The sequence below is a fragment of the Salvelinus sp. IW2-2015 genome, linkage group LG23 (genome assembly GCF_002910315.2).
Source record: "Salvelinus sp. IW2-2015 linkage group LG23, ASM291031v2, whole genome shotgun sequence".
NCBI classification, from domain to species: domain Eukaryota; kingdom Metazoa; phylum Chordata; class Actinopteri; order Salmoniformes; family Salmonidae; genus Salvelinus; species Salvelinus sp. IW2-2015.
The window spans coordinates 16,213,352-16,232,254 of NC_036863.1; the positions used below are offsets into that span (position 1 = coordinate 16,213,352).

General features: G+C 42.9%; 1 protein-coding gene across 4 annotated transcripts in view; it reads right to left on the reverse strand.

The window, feature by feature from the left end:
• Nucleotides 1-18,903, reverse strand: part of LOC111951005 (cell adhesion molecule 1-like) — a 648,521-nt gene that overhangs the window by 168,879 nt on the left and 460,739 nt on the right. For 3 of the 4 annotated variants that reach the window (XM_070434393.1, XM_070434392.1, XM_070434391.1), the window contains one exon: nt 3,278-3,364. The exons of the other annotated variant lie outside the window; for it this stretch is intronic. In XM_070434393.1, coding sequence (XP_070290494.1) covers nt 3,278-3,364 — 87 coding nt within the window. The remainder of the gene's footprint in view (nt 1-3,277; nt 3,365-18,903) is intronic. 4 annotated transcript variants of the gene reach the window in all.

Sequence of the window (18,903 nt, forward strand, 5' to 3'; positions counted from 1 at the left end):
CCTACCATTCCAGTGTTTAATTGCTATATTGTAATTACTTTGCCACCATTGCCTATTTATTGCCTTACCTCTCTTATCCTACCTCATTTGCACATGCTGTATATAGATTTTCCTACTGTATTATTGATTGTATGTTTGTTTATTCCATGTGTAACTCTGTGTTGTTGTATGTGTCGAACTGCTTTACCTTATCTTGGCCAGGTCGCAGTTTCAAATGAGAACTTGTTCTCAACTAGCCTACCTGGTTAAATAAAGGTTAAATAAAATTTAAATAAATTATTACTGTTAGAATATTGGAGTCAAAATTACTTGTTTTGGCTTGAAGGGGGGTCCCCAAGAAGCCAGGCTTTTCTAGTGTTAATTACCCTGATCCTGTCACTTTGATGTAAATGTGGATGCTATATACAGTTGAAGTCGGAAGTTTACATACWSTACACTTAGGTTGGAGTCATTAAAACTTGTTTTTCAACCACTCCACAAATTTCTTGTTAACAAACTATAGTCGGTTATCTACTTTGTGCATGACACAAGTCATTTTCCCAACAATTTACAGACAGATAATTTCAGTTATAATTTACTGTATCACAATTCCAGTGGGTCAGAAGTATACATACACTAAGATGACTGTGCCTTTAAACAGCTTGGAAAATTCCCGAAAATTATGTCATGGCTTTAGAAGCTTCTGATTGACATAATTTGAGTCAATTGGAGGTGTACCTGTGGATGTATTTCAAGGCCTACCTTCAAACTCAGTGCCTCTTTGCTTGACATCATGGGAAAATCAAAAGAAATCAGCCAAGACCTCAGAAAAAAATTGTAGACCTCCACAAGTGTGGTTCATCCTTGGGAGCAATTTCCAAACGTCTGAAGGTACCACGTTCATCTGTACAAACAATAGTACACAAGTATAAACACCATGGGACCCCGCAGCCGTCATACCGCTCAGGAAGGAGACGCATTCTGTCTCCTAGAGATGCACGTACTTTGGTGCGAAAAGTGCAAATCAATCCCAGAACAACATCAAAGGACCTTGTGAAGATGCTGGAGGAAATGGGTACAAAAGTATCTATACCCACAGTAAAACGAGTCCTATATCGACATAACCTGAAAGGCCGCTCAGCAAGGAAGCCGCCACTGCTCCAAAACCGCCATAAAAAAGACAGACTACAGTTTGCAACTGCACATGGGGACAAAGATCATACTTTTTGGAGAAATGTCCTCTGGTCTGAGGAAACAAAAATGGAACTTTTAGGCCATAATGACCATCGTTATGTTTGGAGGAAAAAGGGGGAGGCTTGCAAGCCGAAGAACACCATCCCAACCGTGAAGCACGGGGTGGCAGCATCATGTTGTGGGGGTGCTCTGCTGCAAGAGGGACTGGTGCACTTCACAAAATAAATGGCATCATGAGGGTGAATAATTATAATTATATGGATATATTGAAGCAACATCTCAAGACATCAGTCAGGAAGTTAAAGCTTGGTCGCAAATGGGTCTTCCAAACGGAAATTGACCCCAAGCATACTTCCAAAGTTGTGGTAAAATGGCTTAAGGACAACAAAGTCAAGGTATTGGAGTGGCCATCACAAAGCTAAAAAATAACGTTCCCAAGGTAAACGGACTATTTATCAAGCCCAGATCGTAGAATATGCATATAATTTACAGATTAGGATAGAAAACACTCCAAAGTTTCCAAAACTGTCAAAATATTGTCTGTGAGTATAACAAAACTGATTTTGCAGGCAAAAACCTGAGGAAATCTAACCTGGAAGTGATTATTTMAATTTTTWATGTTTTTTTAATTTTTAATTTATTTTTAAATCTGTGTTTCATTGCCCGTCCCTCTTCCATTTAAAGGGGTAACAACCAGATTCCTTTTCCAATGGCTTCCTCAGGCTGTGGACCAGGCTTTAGACAGTTTCAGGATTTTATTTTGAAAAATATTTTTCAAAACTAGTCAGGTGTCCTTTGATTAGTTCCTGCGCGCGAGAGGGGTAGCTCAATACTTTCTTTCTCTCTTTTATTGAATAGGTTACGGTCCGGTTGAAATATTATCGATTATGTATGTTAAAAACAACCTGAGGATTGATTATAAAAAACATTTGATATGTTTCTACAATACTTTTAGGAATTTTCYTCGAACGGAACGAGGCTGTGGTTTTCTGAACATAACGCGCAACCCAAATGGTGTTTTTCTGTTATAAAATGAATATTTATCGAACAAAAAGAACATTTATTGTGTAACTGGGAGTCTCGTGAGTGCAAACATCCGAAGATTATCAAAGGTAAGCCATTAATTTTATTGCTTTTCTGACTTTCGTGACCATGCTAATTTGGGGCTAGCTGTTCTAGCATTGATTGATACACTCACAAAAGCTTTGATTGCTTTCGCTGTAAAGCATATTTTCAAAATCTGACATGATAGGTGGATTAACAACAAGCTAAGCTGTGTTTTGGTATATTTCACTTGTGATTCCATGATTATAAATATTTTTAGTAATATTTTTGAATTTGGCGCCCTGCAATTCAGCGATTGTTTAGGGTAATGATCCCGCTAAAGGGATCTGTGCGCAGAGAGGTTAAATGTATTTGGCTAAGGTGTATGTAAACTTCCGACTTCAACTGTATGTCCACTATTATTTTTTAGATCTCAGTCTCAATTTTATGGAAATTGTTTGGAAAAAGAATCCTGACTGATTAGGCCTGTTTTTGCCTTGGTCTATTCATGACTGACACCTGTTTGGAATGTTGGGACGTGCTGAGCCAGGAGCGTCTGTCTGTGCCCAAGGCCTGCGATTCTGATAACACCATTATGTCTGCATTTGTCATATTTGCTCATATTTTCTAAATCATGTCAATTTTCGGGGTTAGACTTCTGACATTATTATGTACCAGACCAAGACATGCTCTATTTTTTAATCAGACTTGGTAGAGATTGCATGGTATCTACCAGCCCAGGATTTGGTTGCAAACTTCCAGAGATCAACAATAAAAACATAACAATACGTCTCAATCTTATCAGGACTGGCAGACAGCAAATATTTCAATTTTCCTCACACACTAGGGGGTTGTCAGGTCATACATTACCATGAGTAGAGGGTGGTGTTAATGATACCTGTAGAATAAACATGCTTACATACACACACACTCACAGTGTGGATGTTGTAAGTGGTGGTGTTTGTGGTGTGGTGGGTAACGCATATGCACACAAACAATGCACGCACAACCAGCACACGCACACACAAACACAGGGAGGTGGTGGGAGGTTATACTGTACCTGCAGTGGCTTCAGGGAGAGAGATGGTGGTGGTGGTGGGAATTGTGGTGGTAGCTGTAGTGGGTATAGGGGTAGTGGTGGGGGCATCTGGATGAAGAAAACAAATACATGACAGACACAGAAACTAATGAGTAAACCATGAAAACAAAATACACAACGAAACAGACCTGGGGTAAAATACCACTTGAAATCTTTCAAATACTTTCAGCGTTTGTGCTTGGCCGCCTAGAGTGCCAGATTGGCAGGGTTGAGCTTTGAGACTGTTGTATTGGCATGAAGTCAGGCCAGCATAATCAAGCACAGATAAAGTYTTAGAAATGATTTAAAATAGTATTTGGACCTAGGTCTGCAGTGAAATAAGGCAATTGTGATGAGGACATTACTGATACCAGTGATAGTGTATTTGTGTGCCTCTAAGCCTGTCATAAACCAAGTTATGTTATTTAGGTATTCATTCCAAGTAGTTAAGAAGCCGTAACTCACGGTTTAGCCCTTCCTCATTGCGAGGCTACAGTATGTTAACAGGCAATCGCATTGCCCCTATTGGACAAGTAATTACCATGTACAATACCAGTCAAAAGTTTGGACACACCTACTCATTCAAGGGTTTTTCTTTATATTTTTTTTTACAATTTTCAACATTGTAGAATAATAGTGAAGACATCAAAACTATGAAATAACACATATGGAATCATGTAGTAACCAAAAAAGTGCTTAACAAATCTAAATATATTTTATATTTGAGATTCTTTAAAGTAGCCACCCTTTGACTTGATGACAGCTTTGCACACTTGGCACTCTCTCAACCAGCCTCATGAGATAGTCACCTGGAATGCATTTAAATTAACAGGTGTGCCTTGTTAAAAGTTAATTTGTGGGATTTATTTCCTTTTAATGAGTTTGACACAATCCATTGTGTTGTGACAAGGTAGGGGTGGTATACAGAAGATTTGGTAAAATACCAAGTCCATATTATGGCAAGAACAGCTCAAATAAGCAAAGCGAAACGACAGTCCATCATTACTTTAAGACATTAAGGTCAGTCGCAAAAACCATCAAGTGCTATGATGAAACTGGCTCTCATGAGGACCACCACTGGAAAGGAAGACCCAGAGTTAACACTGCTGCAGAGGATAAGTTCATTAGAAATACCAGCCTCAGAAATATCAGCCCAAATAAATGCTTCACAGAGTTCAAATAATAGACACGATCAATTGTTTTTCAACAGGACAATGACCCAACACACCTCCAGGCTGTGTAAGGGCTATTTGACCAAGAAGGAGAGTGATGGAGTGCTGCATCAGATGACCTGGCCTCCACAATCACCCAACCTCAACCCAATTGAGACGGTTTGGGATGAGTTGGACCGCAGAGTGAAGGAAAAGCAGCCAACAAATGCATATTTTCCAAGACTGTTGGAAAAATCATTTCAGGAAAGCTTGTTGAGAGAATGCCAAGGGTGTGCAAAGCTGTCAAGGCAAAGGGAGGCTACTTTGAAGAATCTCAAATATAAAATATATTTTGATTTGTTTAACACTTTTTTGCTTACTACTTATGTGTTATTTCATAGTTTTGATGTCTTCACTATTATTCTACAACGTAGAAAATAGTAAAAATAAAGAAAAACCTTTGAATGAGTAGGTGAGTCCAAACTTTGACTGGTACTGTAAATACGTACACCATAACGTAAATTCACCATTCTCGAAAAATGCTTGGCTAGTGCATAATCCACTGGAGCTGGCATTATATCAATAAAAAGCCCCATCACAAGTTCAAACAGAAAAAAACTAGAAATCRCAAACTCTATCCTTTAAAAAAACATGGACATGATTAGTGATGAAAATGCAATGTCCAACGCCCATGACATCAACAAACAAACAAACACAGTTGCACAACGTGATGTCCAAGGGAGGGAGGGACGTTCGACACACAGACTTTCAGCTCAAGGCATTTTACTTTTACTTCATTAGTCGGCTCACCCCCCACCAATAACTGTAGGGGGACATCAAAAGTGACATTCTCTCAGTCGGAGTGCTGGTGCTGCATTAATAAGAACCTGGGGCTGAGGCTTTCAGTCAGGAGAGAGGCTCGACACTCGGCATGCTGCTCAGATTGCCTGAGAGTGTACCAAAAAACAGTGGGAAGTGTTAAAGTAGTGCAAAGAGCGAGTGATTGGGGCAGCTTTTTCCAGCGATGAGAGAGACAACAACCAAACAGGTTAATGAAATGAGGGGGGAGAGAGAGAAAGAGGGAAATAGAGAGAGAGAGGAGAGAATTTTCTGTTGTGCTGAAAGGTGTGAGCAGTGACTTGCGCCCGCCGCCACAACTGTTTGCCGGTCTGTCCCTATCTAGCCAGACAGATACCACTGTGTTAACATCTGTGTAGGTGGGGGGAAATTTGCAGACATTCTCCCTTCCTACCTCCCTCCCTTCTTTGTTTGTTGTCTGTGTTCCATCAGAACATCACGGCAGGAGGGCCCAGAGACACTTTCCAACAGACTAATGATGAGATGTGGAAGACAGGCAGGCAGGGAGGGACACATCAGAGAGACGGACGTGCGTGGGCAGTGACAGCTTAAACGTTGTCTTCAAACATGCTGTGTTTACCAAGCCTTTTAATATCACTGACAGGATAAGCAAATAATATTTGAAATTATGCTCTTTTTTTAAATTTAACTGGGCAAGTCAGTTAAGAACAAATTCTTATTTACAATTACGGCCTAGGAACAGTGGGTTAACTGCCTTGTTCAGGGGCAGAACGACAGATTTTTACCGATCTAGCAACCTTTCGGTTATTGGCCCAACGCTCTAACCACTAGGCTATCTGCCGCCAATAATGCCAATAATGCATGGCAATAAAATGAAATGAATGCTGCCCATCCCTGCAGGAAAATTATGTTTATAAGAAATCCTGCTACGCCCTCTGACGAACCGTCAGACAGACAAAGCATCAATACAGGACTATGATCGAATCCTAATACACTGGCTCTGACACTCGCTGGATGTGGCAGGGCTTGCAAAATATCACAGATTACAAAGGGAAACACAGCCGTAAGCATCCCAGTGACGCAAGCCTACCAGGCGAGCTAAATGCCTTCTATGCTTGCTTCGAGGCAAGAAACACTGAACCATGCATGAGAGCATCAGCTGTTCTGGACAACTGTGTGATCACGCTCTCCGTAGCCGATGTGAGTAAAATCTTTAAACAGGTTAACATTCAAAAGGCCGCAGGGCCAGATGGACTTCCAGGACGCTTACTCAAAGCATGTGTTGACCAGCTTGCAAGTATCTTCACTGACATTTTAAACCTCTCCCTGACCCAGTCTGTAATAACTCCATGTTTCCAGCAGACCACCATTGTCCTTGTGCCCAAGAACGCCAAGGTAACCTGTCAAATTACTATTGCCCTGTAGCACTCACATCTGTAGCCATGAAATGCTTTGGAAGACTGGTCATGGCTCACATAAACACCATCATCGCAGACACCCTGGACCCACTCCAATTCGCATAGCGCCCCAATAGAACCACAGAAGACGTCATCTCTATTGCACTCCACACTGCCTTTTCCCACCTGAACAAGAGGAACACAGATGTGATAAGGATGTTCATTGACTAAAGCTCAGCGTTCAACACCATAGTGCCCTCAAAGCTCATCACTAAGCTAAGGACCCTGGAAATGAATACCTCCTCCTGCAACTGGATCCTGGACATCCCGATGGGCCGCCCCAGGTGATGAGAGTAGGCAACAACACATCCACCACGCTGACCTTCAACACGGGGGCCCCTCTGGGGTGCGTGCTTAGTCCCCTCCTGTATTCCCTGTTCACCCACAACTATATCAGGCAGTGTCAGAGGAAGSCCCTWAAAATCTTAAAAGACCCCAGCCACCCAAGTCATAGACTGTTCTCTCTGCTACCGCATGTCAAGCGGTACTGATTCACCAAGTCTGAAACCAACAGGACCCTGAACAGCTTCTACTCCAAGCCATAAGACTGATAAATAGTTAATTAGTTAACCAAATAGCTACCCAGACTATCTGTATTGACCCTTTTTGCACTAACTTTTTTGACTAATCACATATGCTGCTGCTACTATTCATTATCTGTCAATTTATTCCTAGTTATATGTACATACAGTATCTACCTCAARTACCTCGTACCCATGCACATCAACTCTGTACTGGTACCCTGTGTATATAGCCAAGTTATCGTTATTCATTGTGTATTTATTATTACTTGTATTATTATTTGTTTTACTTTTCTATTTCTCTATTTTCTTTCTCTCTACATTGTTGGGAAGAGCCCATAAGTAAGCATTGCACTGTTAGTCTACACCTGRTGTCAAAATACATTTGATTCAAGCTTGAAGGTAAAGAAATTAAGAAATGGTGCTTGTATCTGCTGAAATGGAGGATTACATTTCTCCATCACTTTCATTGCTTTCGGTTCTGACTGACAGTTTGTAATACTAGCTGCAACTTGTGTGTCTGAAATGAGCATATGCCAGTGGGCTCTTTTCATAGCTTATGAATGATGTCAAAAGAGATTTGAGGGAAATCTAAGGACCTCTGCTATGACTTCACCTCAAAATTTTAAGCATACTTGGTGTTGACTAGGGCTGTGTCTCAAATGGCATCCTATTTCCATTATAGTGCACTATTTTGACCAGGGCCCATAGGGCTCTTGTCATAAGTAGTGCACTAAATAAAAAAAGAGGGTTTCATTTAGGATGTAACCAAGGCTATTGAACATTTTCAATTGACCTTCCAGAGCTAAAAGCTGGGGTAAATAAAACAGGTGTGACTTACAGATGTGACTGGCATGCCAACCCATAACTCTAACCCTAACCATAACCAATTGGGTTCACTGGTGCCATATCCCTTTAGTTTTTCCAGACTGAAACACACATTCTTTAATTTTACTACGAGGATCACATCACAATGGGCAGCAATACATCTTTCCAAATGTTTCTTCACGTCAACAACACTCAAAGTCGGCGGCCATCTTGTGGTGTATACAAGGGTCACCTTCCCATTACTGGAGCCCACCCAGAATACCGTCGGTATATCTGTAGCACTTTCCATCTCCCCAGGGGGGGACAAGTGGACGAGTTTGCCAGCATATTTCTCCAAGGGAGAGGTACTTAAAGAGATTTGTATGTTTGGCTTGTCAATAAAGTACATTCATGGATCATGGGATGTCAGAGCTTAGTTGTTACCTGTCCCAAACTCCCTGTGATTCATAAGGCGTGCTTTGACAGGGCAGTTGCTTTCACGTCGTTTTTCGGAACAGTGCACCCATGTTAATTATCTTTGCCAAAGGTGAGACAGGAGGGAGCTTGGGGAGTAGTGGCATGATGAGTTTCTACACTGACTGAAGAAATCAGCTTGGCGTTAAGAAGAAGAAAGTAGATTGATGAAGTGCCTATAGTTGATCATCTTCTGTGTAAAGGGGTATATTTAAACTGTACTTTACTTCAGTACATTAGACAAAGAGGAACAGTTGTAATATACACTACCGGTCAAATGTTTTAGAAGACCTACTCATTCAAGGTAGTGTTTAACAAATCAAAATATATTTGATTTTTGAGATTCTTCAAATAGCCACCGTTTGCCTTGATGACAGCTTTGCACACTCTTGGCATTCTCTCAGCAAGCTTCACCTGGAATGCTTTTCCAACTGTCTTGAAGGAGCTCCCACATATGCTGAGCACTTGTTGGCTGCTTTTCATTCACTCATCCCAAACCATCTCAATTGGGTTGAAGTCGGGGGGTTGTGGAGGCCAGGTCATCTGATGCAGCATTCCATCACTCACCTTCTTGGTCAAATATCTCTTACACAGCCTGGAAGTGCATTGGTCATTGTCCTGTTGAAGAACAAATGATAGTCCCACTAAACCCAAACCAGATGCTGGTTAGGTGTGCATTGAATTATAAATAAATCACAGACAGTGTCACCATCAAAGCACCCCTACACCTCCTCCTCCCTGCTTTACGTTGGGAAATACACATGCGGAGATCATCCGTTCACCCACACCGTGTCTCACAAAGACATGGCGGTTTGAACCAAAAATCTCCAATTTGGACTCCAGATCAACGGACAAATTTCCACTGGTCTAATGTCCATTGCTCGTGTTTTTTGGCCCAAGCAAGTCTTCTTTTTGGTGTCCTTTAGCAGTGGTTTCTTTGCAGAAATTAGACCATGAAGGCCTGATTCACGCAGCCTCCTCTGAACAGTTGATGTTGAGATGTGTCTGTTACTTGAACTCTGAAGCATTTATTTGGGCTGCAATTTCTGAGGCTGGTAACTCTAATGAACTTATCCTCTGCAGCAGAGGTAACTCTGGGTATTCCATTCCTTTGGCGGTCCTCATGAGCGCCAGTTTCATCATAGCACTTGATGGTTTTTGCGACTTTGCACTGGAAGAACATTTCAAATTTAGACATTTTCCGGATTGACAGACCTTCATGTCTTTAAGTAATGATGAACTGTCGTTTCTCTTTGCTTATTTGAGCTTTTCTTACTATAATATGGACTTAGTCTTTTACCAAATTGGGCTATCTTCTGTATACCCCCCTACCTTGTCACAACACAACTGATTGGCTCAAATGCATTAAGGAAAGAAATTCCACAAATTAACTTTTAAGGCACACATGTCAATTGAAACGCATTCCAGGTGACTACCTGTGCAAAGCTGTCATCAAGGCAAAGGGTGGCTACTTTGAAGAATCTCAAATATAAAATACATTTTGATTTGTTTAACACTTTTTTGGTTACTGCATGATTCCATATGTGTTATTTCATAGTTTTGATGTCTTCACTTTTATTCTACAATGTAGAAAATTGTAAAAATAAAGAAAAACCCTTGAATGAGTCGGGGTTCTTAAACCTTTGACTGGTAGTGTAAACTGAACAAAAATATAAAAGCAACATGTAAAGTGTTGGTCCCATGTTTCATGAGCTGAAATAAAAGATCGCAGAAATTGTCCATATGCACAAAAGCTTATTTCTCTCAAATGTTGTGCACAAATTTGTTTACATCCACGTTAGTGAGGATTTCTCCTTTGCCAAGATAATCCATCCACCTGACAGATCTGGCATATCAAGAAGTTGATTAAACAGCATGATCATTACACAGGTGCACCTTGTGCTGGGGACAATAAAAGGACACTCTAAAATGTACAGTTTTGTCAAACACCACAATGCCACAGACGTCTCAAGTTTTGAGGGAGCGTGTAATTGGTATGCTGACTGCAGGAGTGTCCACCAGAGCTGTTGCCAGGTAATTGAATGTTAATTTCTCTACCAAAAGTAATTTTAGAGAATTTGGCAGTGCCTCCAACCTGCCTCACAACCGCAGACCACGTGTACGGCATCGTGTGCGCGAGCGGTTAGCTGATGTCAACGTTGTGAAAAGAGTGGTGGCGGTGGCGTTATGGTATGGGCAGGCTTAATCTCCGGACAACGAACACAATTGTATTTTATCAATTTGAATGCACAGAGATACCGTGACAAGATGATGGGGCCCATTTTGTTTTAAAGGTATCTGTCACCAACAGATGCATATCTGTATTCCCAGTCATGTGAAATCCATAGATTAGGGCCTAATTCATTTATTTCAATTGACTGATTTCCTGATATGAACTGTAACTCAGTAAAAAAAAAATATTGTTGCATGTTGCATTTATTTTTTTGTTCAGTATATTTTGTTGTAATGTATTCTGTTCGACTCCAGAAGGCTTTTTCACCTTATTAAATAGATACACGTGTGGAGAAGAAAGTCCACAAAATGGTTCCCTTTTGCGTTCCTTTGATATTTTAAGTAGAAATCGTGCACCAATATTGCATTTTAAAAGCCTGTTATATTAAATGAAGTGCCCTTTAATATAGACCACATGGAAAATTCAACACGACAGATTTTTTATATGAATAAAGACTTAAATTGCCAATTTCAGCATTTTGACATGTCCCTCTGAGTAGTCTCTGTGACTTCTAGGAAGATTTTAACCAACCATCATTGTAAAGCCCTAGTTATTTTGTTGCTTTGACAAAGTCATTTTTGAAGATCATACATTTTTTCATGTGATTATAAAAAAAAAAATTGCCCCTCATTTTATGGTCAACCCTTTTATGTGGACTGAATTACTTGTTGGTGAAACTATTCCTTAAATAAATAAATAAAATCAAACATGTCAAACCTGTTACCCATAGACAGAATTTTTATTATTTTAACAATTTCATTTAAAAAAAGAAGAAGCTTTCATTCAATTGCCCACCCCTGTTACACACAACAAGCTTCAGTACCTCTGTCACAAGGGGATTTATGGCTGATTTAAGATTAAATTGTCAACCCTGTTTCGGTCAACCCTGTTACTTTTTGGGGAACTTAATAGGAATTCACTATAGTATATCTTTTTTTTTAACTTAACCTCTTGAATTGGGAAACATGTTTTTTATTAAGTTGAACATGTGTTCTTCATGACAGAATGTAAAAGTTCAGTGAAATCAAAAGTTACACGACCCAAAGGGGACTCATTTCGTGGAACGACCCGCATTGCTTTTGTTCCAGCATGGAACAATTTCAGAATCAAACCAACCCGGCCTTGAGGCGGTCTGCATTTGTACACACTCCATTAATCTTCTATTATTTTTTTGGTATTATTTCTAACAAAGAACATATTCCATTCCTATAAACAGAGGCTTGAAAAAAATAATGGCTGAACAGACAAATAGGGGGGACTATCTTGCGGCGGGAGCCTTACTAACTGGGCTTGTGCCACTGATGAGTTTCACACACGTCGGGAGCTGACAAACTCGAGCTCGGTGGTGGTGCTACTTAATTGGATTTATCCCATAATGAACTGCAAGGGCCCAGCAGATGTTTGGGTTCATCGGTGTCAATAGCTCATTAAAAACTTGGCAGCGATAATAAGATCTATACTTTCCCTGCTTGCCACCCTCCAAACAGGCTCGACTGGAGCAAATATTAAGCAAGGTTTCCTTACAAAAAGCAGCACTCCACGCTACCTGCTATTCCAGTGATGTTGTATCAAACGCAGTGGAAGCTTATTGACTTCAAATAAAGGAAGCTGAGTGAGTTTCCCTGTTGAGTCACTGTGGCTTGTATACCGGGCAGAATAAGAATTGTCCCAGAGTTCTTGGAGCGGAGGCTGCATTAAAATACTGGGACTACCTGACAGACAGAAAATATCCCTCCCTAGTCAAGCTAAGTGCTAAAAACTCCAGAGGTGGAGTTTTTCACCTCCGGTGTCTCGTTTTTATCCCCTTAGACAGCGGAGTATAAACACACCTCTGAAAATTTGCTCAGGTGGATATGACACAGCAGACATACACAGACATATGGAGGGGAGGGGAGAGGCAGGCAGGCAACAGGCCAATTAATCCTTTAACCAAAAGAGAGGTGTGGGAGTGGAAACTACCACGTGGGGGGTAGTATAAGAACCTCACTCAAGTCAATGAGGAAAACAGAACAATCAAATCAAATCAAATGTATTTATAAAGCCCTTCTTACATCAGCTGATATCTCAAAGTGCTGTACAGAAACCCAGCCTAAAACCCCAAACAGCAAGCAATGCAGGTGTAGAAGCACGGTGGCTAGGAAAAACTCCCTAGAAAGGCCAAAACCTAGGAAGAAACCTAGAGAGGAACCAGGCTATGAGGGGTGGCCAGTCCTCTTCTGGCTGTGCCGGGTGGAGATTATAACAGAACATGGCTAAGATGTTTCAAATGTTCATAAAATGACCAGCATGGTCAAATAATAATAATCACAGTAGTTGTCGAGGGTGCAGCACGTCAGCACCTCAGGAGTAAATGTCAGTTGGCTTTTCATAGCCGATCAGTAAGAGTATCTCTACTGCTCCTGCTGTCTCTAGAGAGTTGAAAACAGCAGGTCTGGGACAGGTAGCATGTCCAACAATCTGGCTAATAGAGCTCTTAAAGTATACTGTACTTTGGGCTGTGGATTTCCCTACCAGCCACAGCTTTACATATTGGAGAGGAGTGGAAAGTAATCCGGTCAAATCTCCCAAATGGCTCTCTCCTGCTCGGAGGGTAGGAAAGGTCTGGGAAGACCAAGCCAAACTTTCTCATCCTGAGCCCTTCGAAACTCAATAATAGTGCATCCCCTTAAGTTTTGCATATCCAAAGGCAAAAACAGATTGAGGTTGATAAACGAAATATCCACACCTCTTATGACTAGGCCCCGTAGCGCAAGGCGGTATGTCAATAAAAACTAGAGGACAAAACACAGGTAGAGCTTTCGTTCTGATTAAAATCCCTCTTACTCAATCATTCCAGAGATGTATGAAATAAGGGTGGAGATGGGTGAATGATGTGACACTACAGCACAATAACTAAAGCACACACATCTCCCACTGCTAAAAGAGCACTGGGGGTGGTTGACTCCAATTAAAAGCTAATGAACAGCACAGAGGAGTGACCCCCCCCCCCCCCCATTAATCGCCCTGGCAGATAGTAGGCGACTCTTAGCGAGGCGCTGGGCATCCCTCTGTCACCCGCACATCAATGGGATGGTGCCCGACACTTGCTGCGCAAAGAATTAGAAACCCCCCTACCTCTCCCAAATCTGCCAGCTGCATGATATGAGAAATTATATTGATGGGGGCCCCTCTTAGGAGGCGGAGAGGAGGAAAAGAAGAGCTGAGGAAAACAATTACAGTCTCTGGCAACGGCACCAAGCTAACAATGGCCGTTGGAAGCCAATGGCACACCTGCAGCGAATGCTTGTCTCACGCAATCAAGGGGCGGACAATTACGCATTAATAAACGCTGTGTGGGGTTGCGAGGGGGAATGTCCCTTGTCGGGCCCACTCATGTGTTTTGAATGGCATCTGTTCGTATGTTAACCTAATTGTGTTCATTTTCATTAGAGGGAGTGAATAGCACGGAGACCTCTGCAAATTACTGTAGCCCATCTTCGCTGGGGTAAATCAATGCCATCTTGCATCGTGGGAAGCAGTACAATTTCCTAATTATGCAATTGTGTGTTATTCAACCATAAAGATGGAGAGAAGCTATCTCTTCCATATTGAAGGCTGATATCGACACAACAGTGTTAGTCCTGATTACCAACGATGACTAGACAGCCTAGAGGGAGGAGGTGAGGGCAGTGAAGCAGTGGTGCCAGAAAAATAACCTCTCCCTCAACGTCAACAAAACGACAGAGCTGTTCATGGACTTCAGGAGACAGCAGGGATAATGGCGCCGGAGGGGATGGCTGCCGTTTTACGGGCTCCTAACCAACTGTGCTATTTAGTTTGTTTTTTCACATTGTTTGAAACTCATTTTGTACATAATGTTGCTGCTACCGTCTCTTAGGACCGAAAAGAGCTTCTGGACATCAGAACAGTGTTTACTCACCTCAAACTGGACAAAGATTTTTTTCGTTAATGAGTTTGGTCCTGGTCAGTCCCTGGATGGGAGAACAGATGCTGCTGGAAGTGGTGTTGGAGGGCCAGTAGGAGGCACCCTTTCCTCTGGTCTAAAAAAATATCCCAATGCCCCAGGGCAGTGATTGGGGACATTGCCCTGTGTAGGGTGCCGTCTTTCAGATGGGACGTTAAAAGGGTGTCCTGACTCTCTTTGGTCACTAAAGATCCCATGGCACTTATCTTAAGAGTAGGGTTGTTAACCCCGGTGTCCTGGCTAAATTCCCAATCTGGCCTTCATACCATCATGGCCACCTAATCATCCCCAGCTCACAATTGGCTCATTCATCCCTCCTCCTCTCCGCTGTAAATATTCCCCAGGTCATTGCTGTAAATGAGAATGTGTTCTCAGTCAACTTACCTGGTAAAATAAGGGTTAAAAAATGTAAAATAAAAGGCAGACAAAAAGGATACACTGCTTTGTCAAGACAAGGCCCAAATCCCTGTCATCAGCGTGAAGAAAAAAACGGAGGAAAAGGGGGAGGAGGGCGGGGAGCCTTGTAAGAATTTGCTGACGAGTAGGTAAACCACCACTTCCCTCCGTATTATTGGCCATCGTGCAATCATTGGAAAACAAACTGGACGATCTGCGATTAAGACTATCCTACCAACGGGACATTAAAAACTAATATCTTATGTTTCACTGAGACGTGGCTGAACGACAACAAGGATAATAAAGACCTGGCTGTCTTCTCCGTGCATCGGCAGGACAGAGCAGCTACGTCTGGTAAGACAAGAGGCAGGGGTGTGTGCCTATTTGTCAATAACTGCTGGTGCGCGATGTCTAATATTAAAGAAGTCTTGAGGTATTGCTCGCCTGAGGTAGAATACCTCATGATAAGCTGTACACCACACCATCAACCGAGAGTTCTCATCTATATTATTCGTAGCCGTCTATTTACCACCACCGATGCTGGCACAAAGACCGCACTCTACAAGCTGTATAAGGCCATAAGCAAACAAGAAAATGCTCATCCAGAAGTGGCGCTCCTAGTGGCCGGGGACTTCAATGCAGGCAAACTTAAAACCGTTTTACCTAATTTCTACCAGCATGTCAAATGTGCAACCAGCATAAAAAAAACTCTATACTGCCTCTACTCCACACACAGAGACGCATACAAAGCTCTGCCTCGCCCTCCATTTGGTAAAATCTGACCATAATTATACCCCCCTAAAGCAGGAAGTACCAGTGACTCGCTCAATATGGAAGTGGTCAGATGACGTGGATGCTAAGCTACAGGACTGTTTTGCTAGCACAGACTGGAATATGTTCCGGGATTCATCCACCTAAGTCACCGGCTTCATCAATAAGTGCATCAACAACGTCATCCCCACAGTGACGGTACGTACATTTCCTAAACAGAAGCCATGGATTACAGGCAACATCCGCATGACGCATGACGCTCGTCGGATGTGAGTTGGCGCCCCCCCCCCCTTGGGTTGTGCCGTGGCGGAGGTCTTTGTGGGCTATACTCGGCCTTGTCTCAGGARGGTAAGTTGGTGGTTGAAGATATCCCTCTAGTGGTGTGGGGMCTGTGCTTTGGCAAAGTGGGTGGGGTTATATCCTGCCTGTTTGGCCCTGTCTGGGGGTATCGTCGGATGGGGACACAGTGTCTCCCGACCCCTCCTATCTCAGCCTCCAGTATTTATGCTGCAGTAGTTTATGTGTCGGGGGGATAGGATCAGTCTGTTATATCTGGAGTATTTCTCCTGTCTTATCCGGTGTCCTGTGTGACAGGACCGTGCTGCTGCTCTGGTTTCAGCTGTTCTCTAAGCCGTGGAACCCTGACCTGTTCACCGGACGTACTACCTGTCCCAGACCTGCTGTTTTCAACTCTCTAGAGACAGCAGGAGCGGTAGAGATACTCTGAATGATCGGCTATGAAAAGCCAACTGGCATTTACTCCTGAGGTGCTGACCTGTTGCACCCTCGACAACCACTGTGATTATTATTATTTGACCCTGCTGGTCATCTATGAACATTTGAACATCTTGGCCATGTTCTGTCATAATCTCCACCCGGCACAGCCAGAAGAGGACTGGCCACCCCTCATAGCCTGGTTCCTCTCTAGGTTTATTCCTAGGTTCTGGCCTTTCTAGGGAGTTTTTCCTAGCCACCGTGCTTCTGTAACTGCATTGCTTGCTGTTTAGGGTTTTAGGCTGGGTTTCTGTACAACACTTTGAGATATCAGCTGATGTAAGAAGGGCTTTATAAATAAATTAGATTTGATGTGGGAGGGCTTGAAAAATATTACGGACTACAAAGGGAAACCCAGCCATGAGCTGCCCAGTGACGCGAGTCTACCAGACAAGCGAAATGCCTTTTACGCTTGCTTTGAGGCAAGCAACACTGAAGCATACATGAGAGCACCAGCTGTTCCGGACGACTGTGTGATCACGATGTGAGCAAGACCTTTAAACAGCTCAACATTCACAAAGCCGTGGGGCCAAACATATTACCAGGACGTGTACTCAAAGCATGTGCGGACCAACTGGCAAGTGACTTCACTGACATTTTCAACCTCTCCCTGACGGAGTCTGTAATACCTACATGTTTCAAACAGACCACCATAGTCCCTCTGCCCAAGAAAGCGAAGGTAACCTGCCTAAATGATTACCGCCCTGTAGCACTAACGTCACTTCTGCCACGCTGATCCTCAACACTGGGGCCCATCAGGTGTGAGTGCTTAATCCCCTCCTGTACTCCCTGTTCACCAACGACTTCGTGGCCAAGCACGACTCCAACACCATCATTAAGTTTTCTGATGACACAACAGTGGTAGGCCTGATCACCGACAATGATGAGACAGCCTATAGGGAGGCCAGAGACCTGGCAGTGTGGTGCCAGGAAGATAAACTCTCCCTCAATGTGAGCAAGGCCCCCATTAACATCACACAGGCCCCCATTAACATCAACGGGYCAGGTCGAGGTCGAGAGTTTCAAGTTCCTTGGTGTCCACATCACCAACGAACTATCATGGTCCAAACACACCAAGACAGTTGTGAAGAGGGCATGACAACACCTTTTCCCCATCAGGAGACTGAAAAGATTTGGAATGGGTCCCCAGATCCTCAAAAAGTTCTAAAGCTGCACCATCGAGAGCATCATTACCGGTTGCATCACCGCCTGGTATAGCAACTTCTCGCATCTGACCGTAAGGCGCTACAGAGGGTAGTGCGTACGGCCCAGTAATCACTTCCTGACATCCAGTACCTATATACTAGGCGGTGTCAGAGGAGGCCTCAAAAAACTGTCAAAGACTCCAGTCACCCAAGTCAAAGCTGTTCTCTCTGCTACCGCACGGCAAATGGTACCGGAGTGCAAAGTCTAGTACTAAGAGACTCCTTAACAGCTTCTACCCCCAAGCCACTGCTGAACAATTAATAAAATAGCCACCTGGACTATTTACATTGCTGCTACTCGCTGTTTATTATCTATGCATWGTCACTTTACAAATTACCTCGACTAACCTGTACCCCCGCACAGTGATTCGGCTACCGGTACCCCCTGTATATAGCCACATTATTGTTATAGTATATTCTTGTGTTACTGTTACATTTTTTCACTTTAGTTTATTTAGTAAATATTTTCTTAACTCTATTTCTTGAACTGCATTGTTAGTTAAGGGCTTGTAAGTAAGCATTTCACGGTAAGGTCTACACTTGTTGTATTCGGCACATGTGACAAACAACATTTTATTTGATTTGGAGAAGGTGAAAAGCTTCAAGTTCCTCAGCGTACACATCACTAACAATCTGAAATGGTCCACCCAGACAGACATTGTGGTGAAGAAGGCGCAACAAAGGGTGGTGCGGTCTGCCCAACGCATCACCGGGGCTACATTGCCCACCCTCCAGGACATGTACAGCACCCGGTGTCACAGGAAGGCCAAGAAGATCATCAAGGACCTCAGCCACCCAAGCCATGCCCTGTTCACCCCGCTACCATCCAGAAGGCGAGGTCATTACAGGTCCATGAAAGGCCATCAGACTGTTAGTCACCAATAGCCACTATCCTCAGCCCAGTATCAGCGCCGGAGGAGAAATGGCGCCGGAGGAGATGGCCGCCTTTTTACGGTCTCCTAACCAATTGTGCTATTATGTGTTTTTTTTCGCCATATTTGTACATAATATTTCTGCAACTGTATCTTACGGCAGA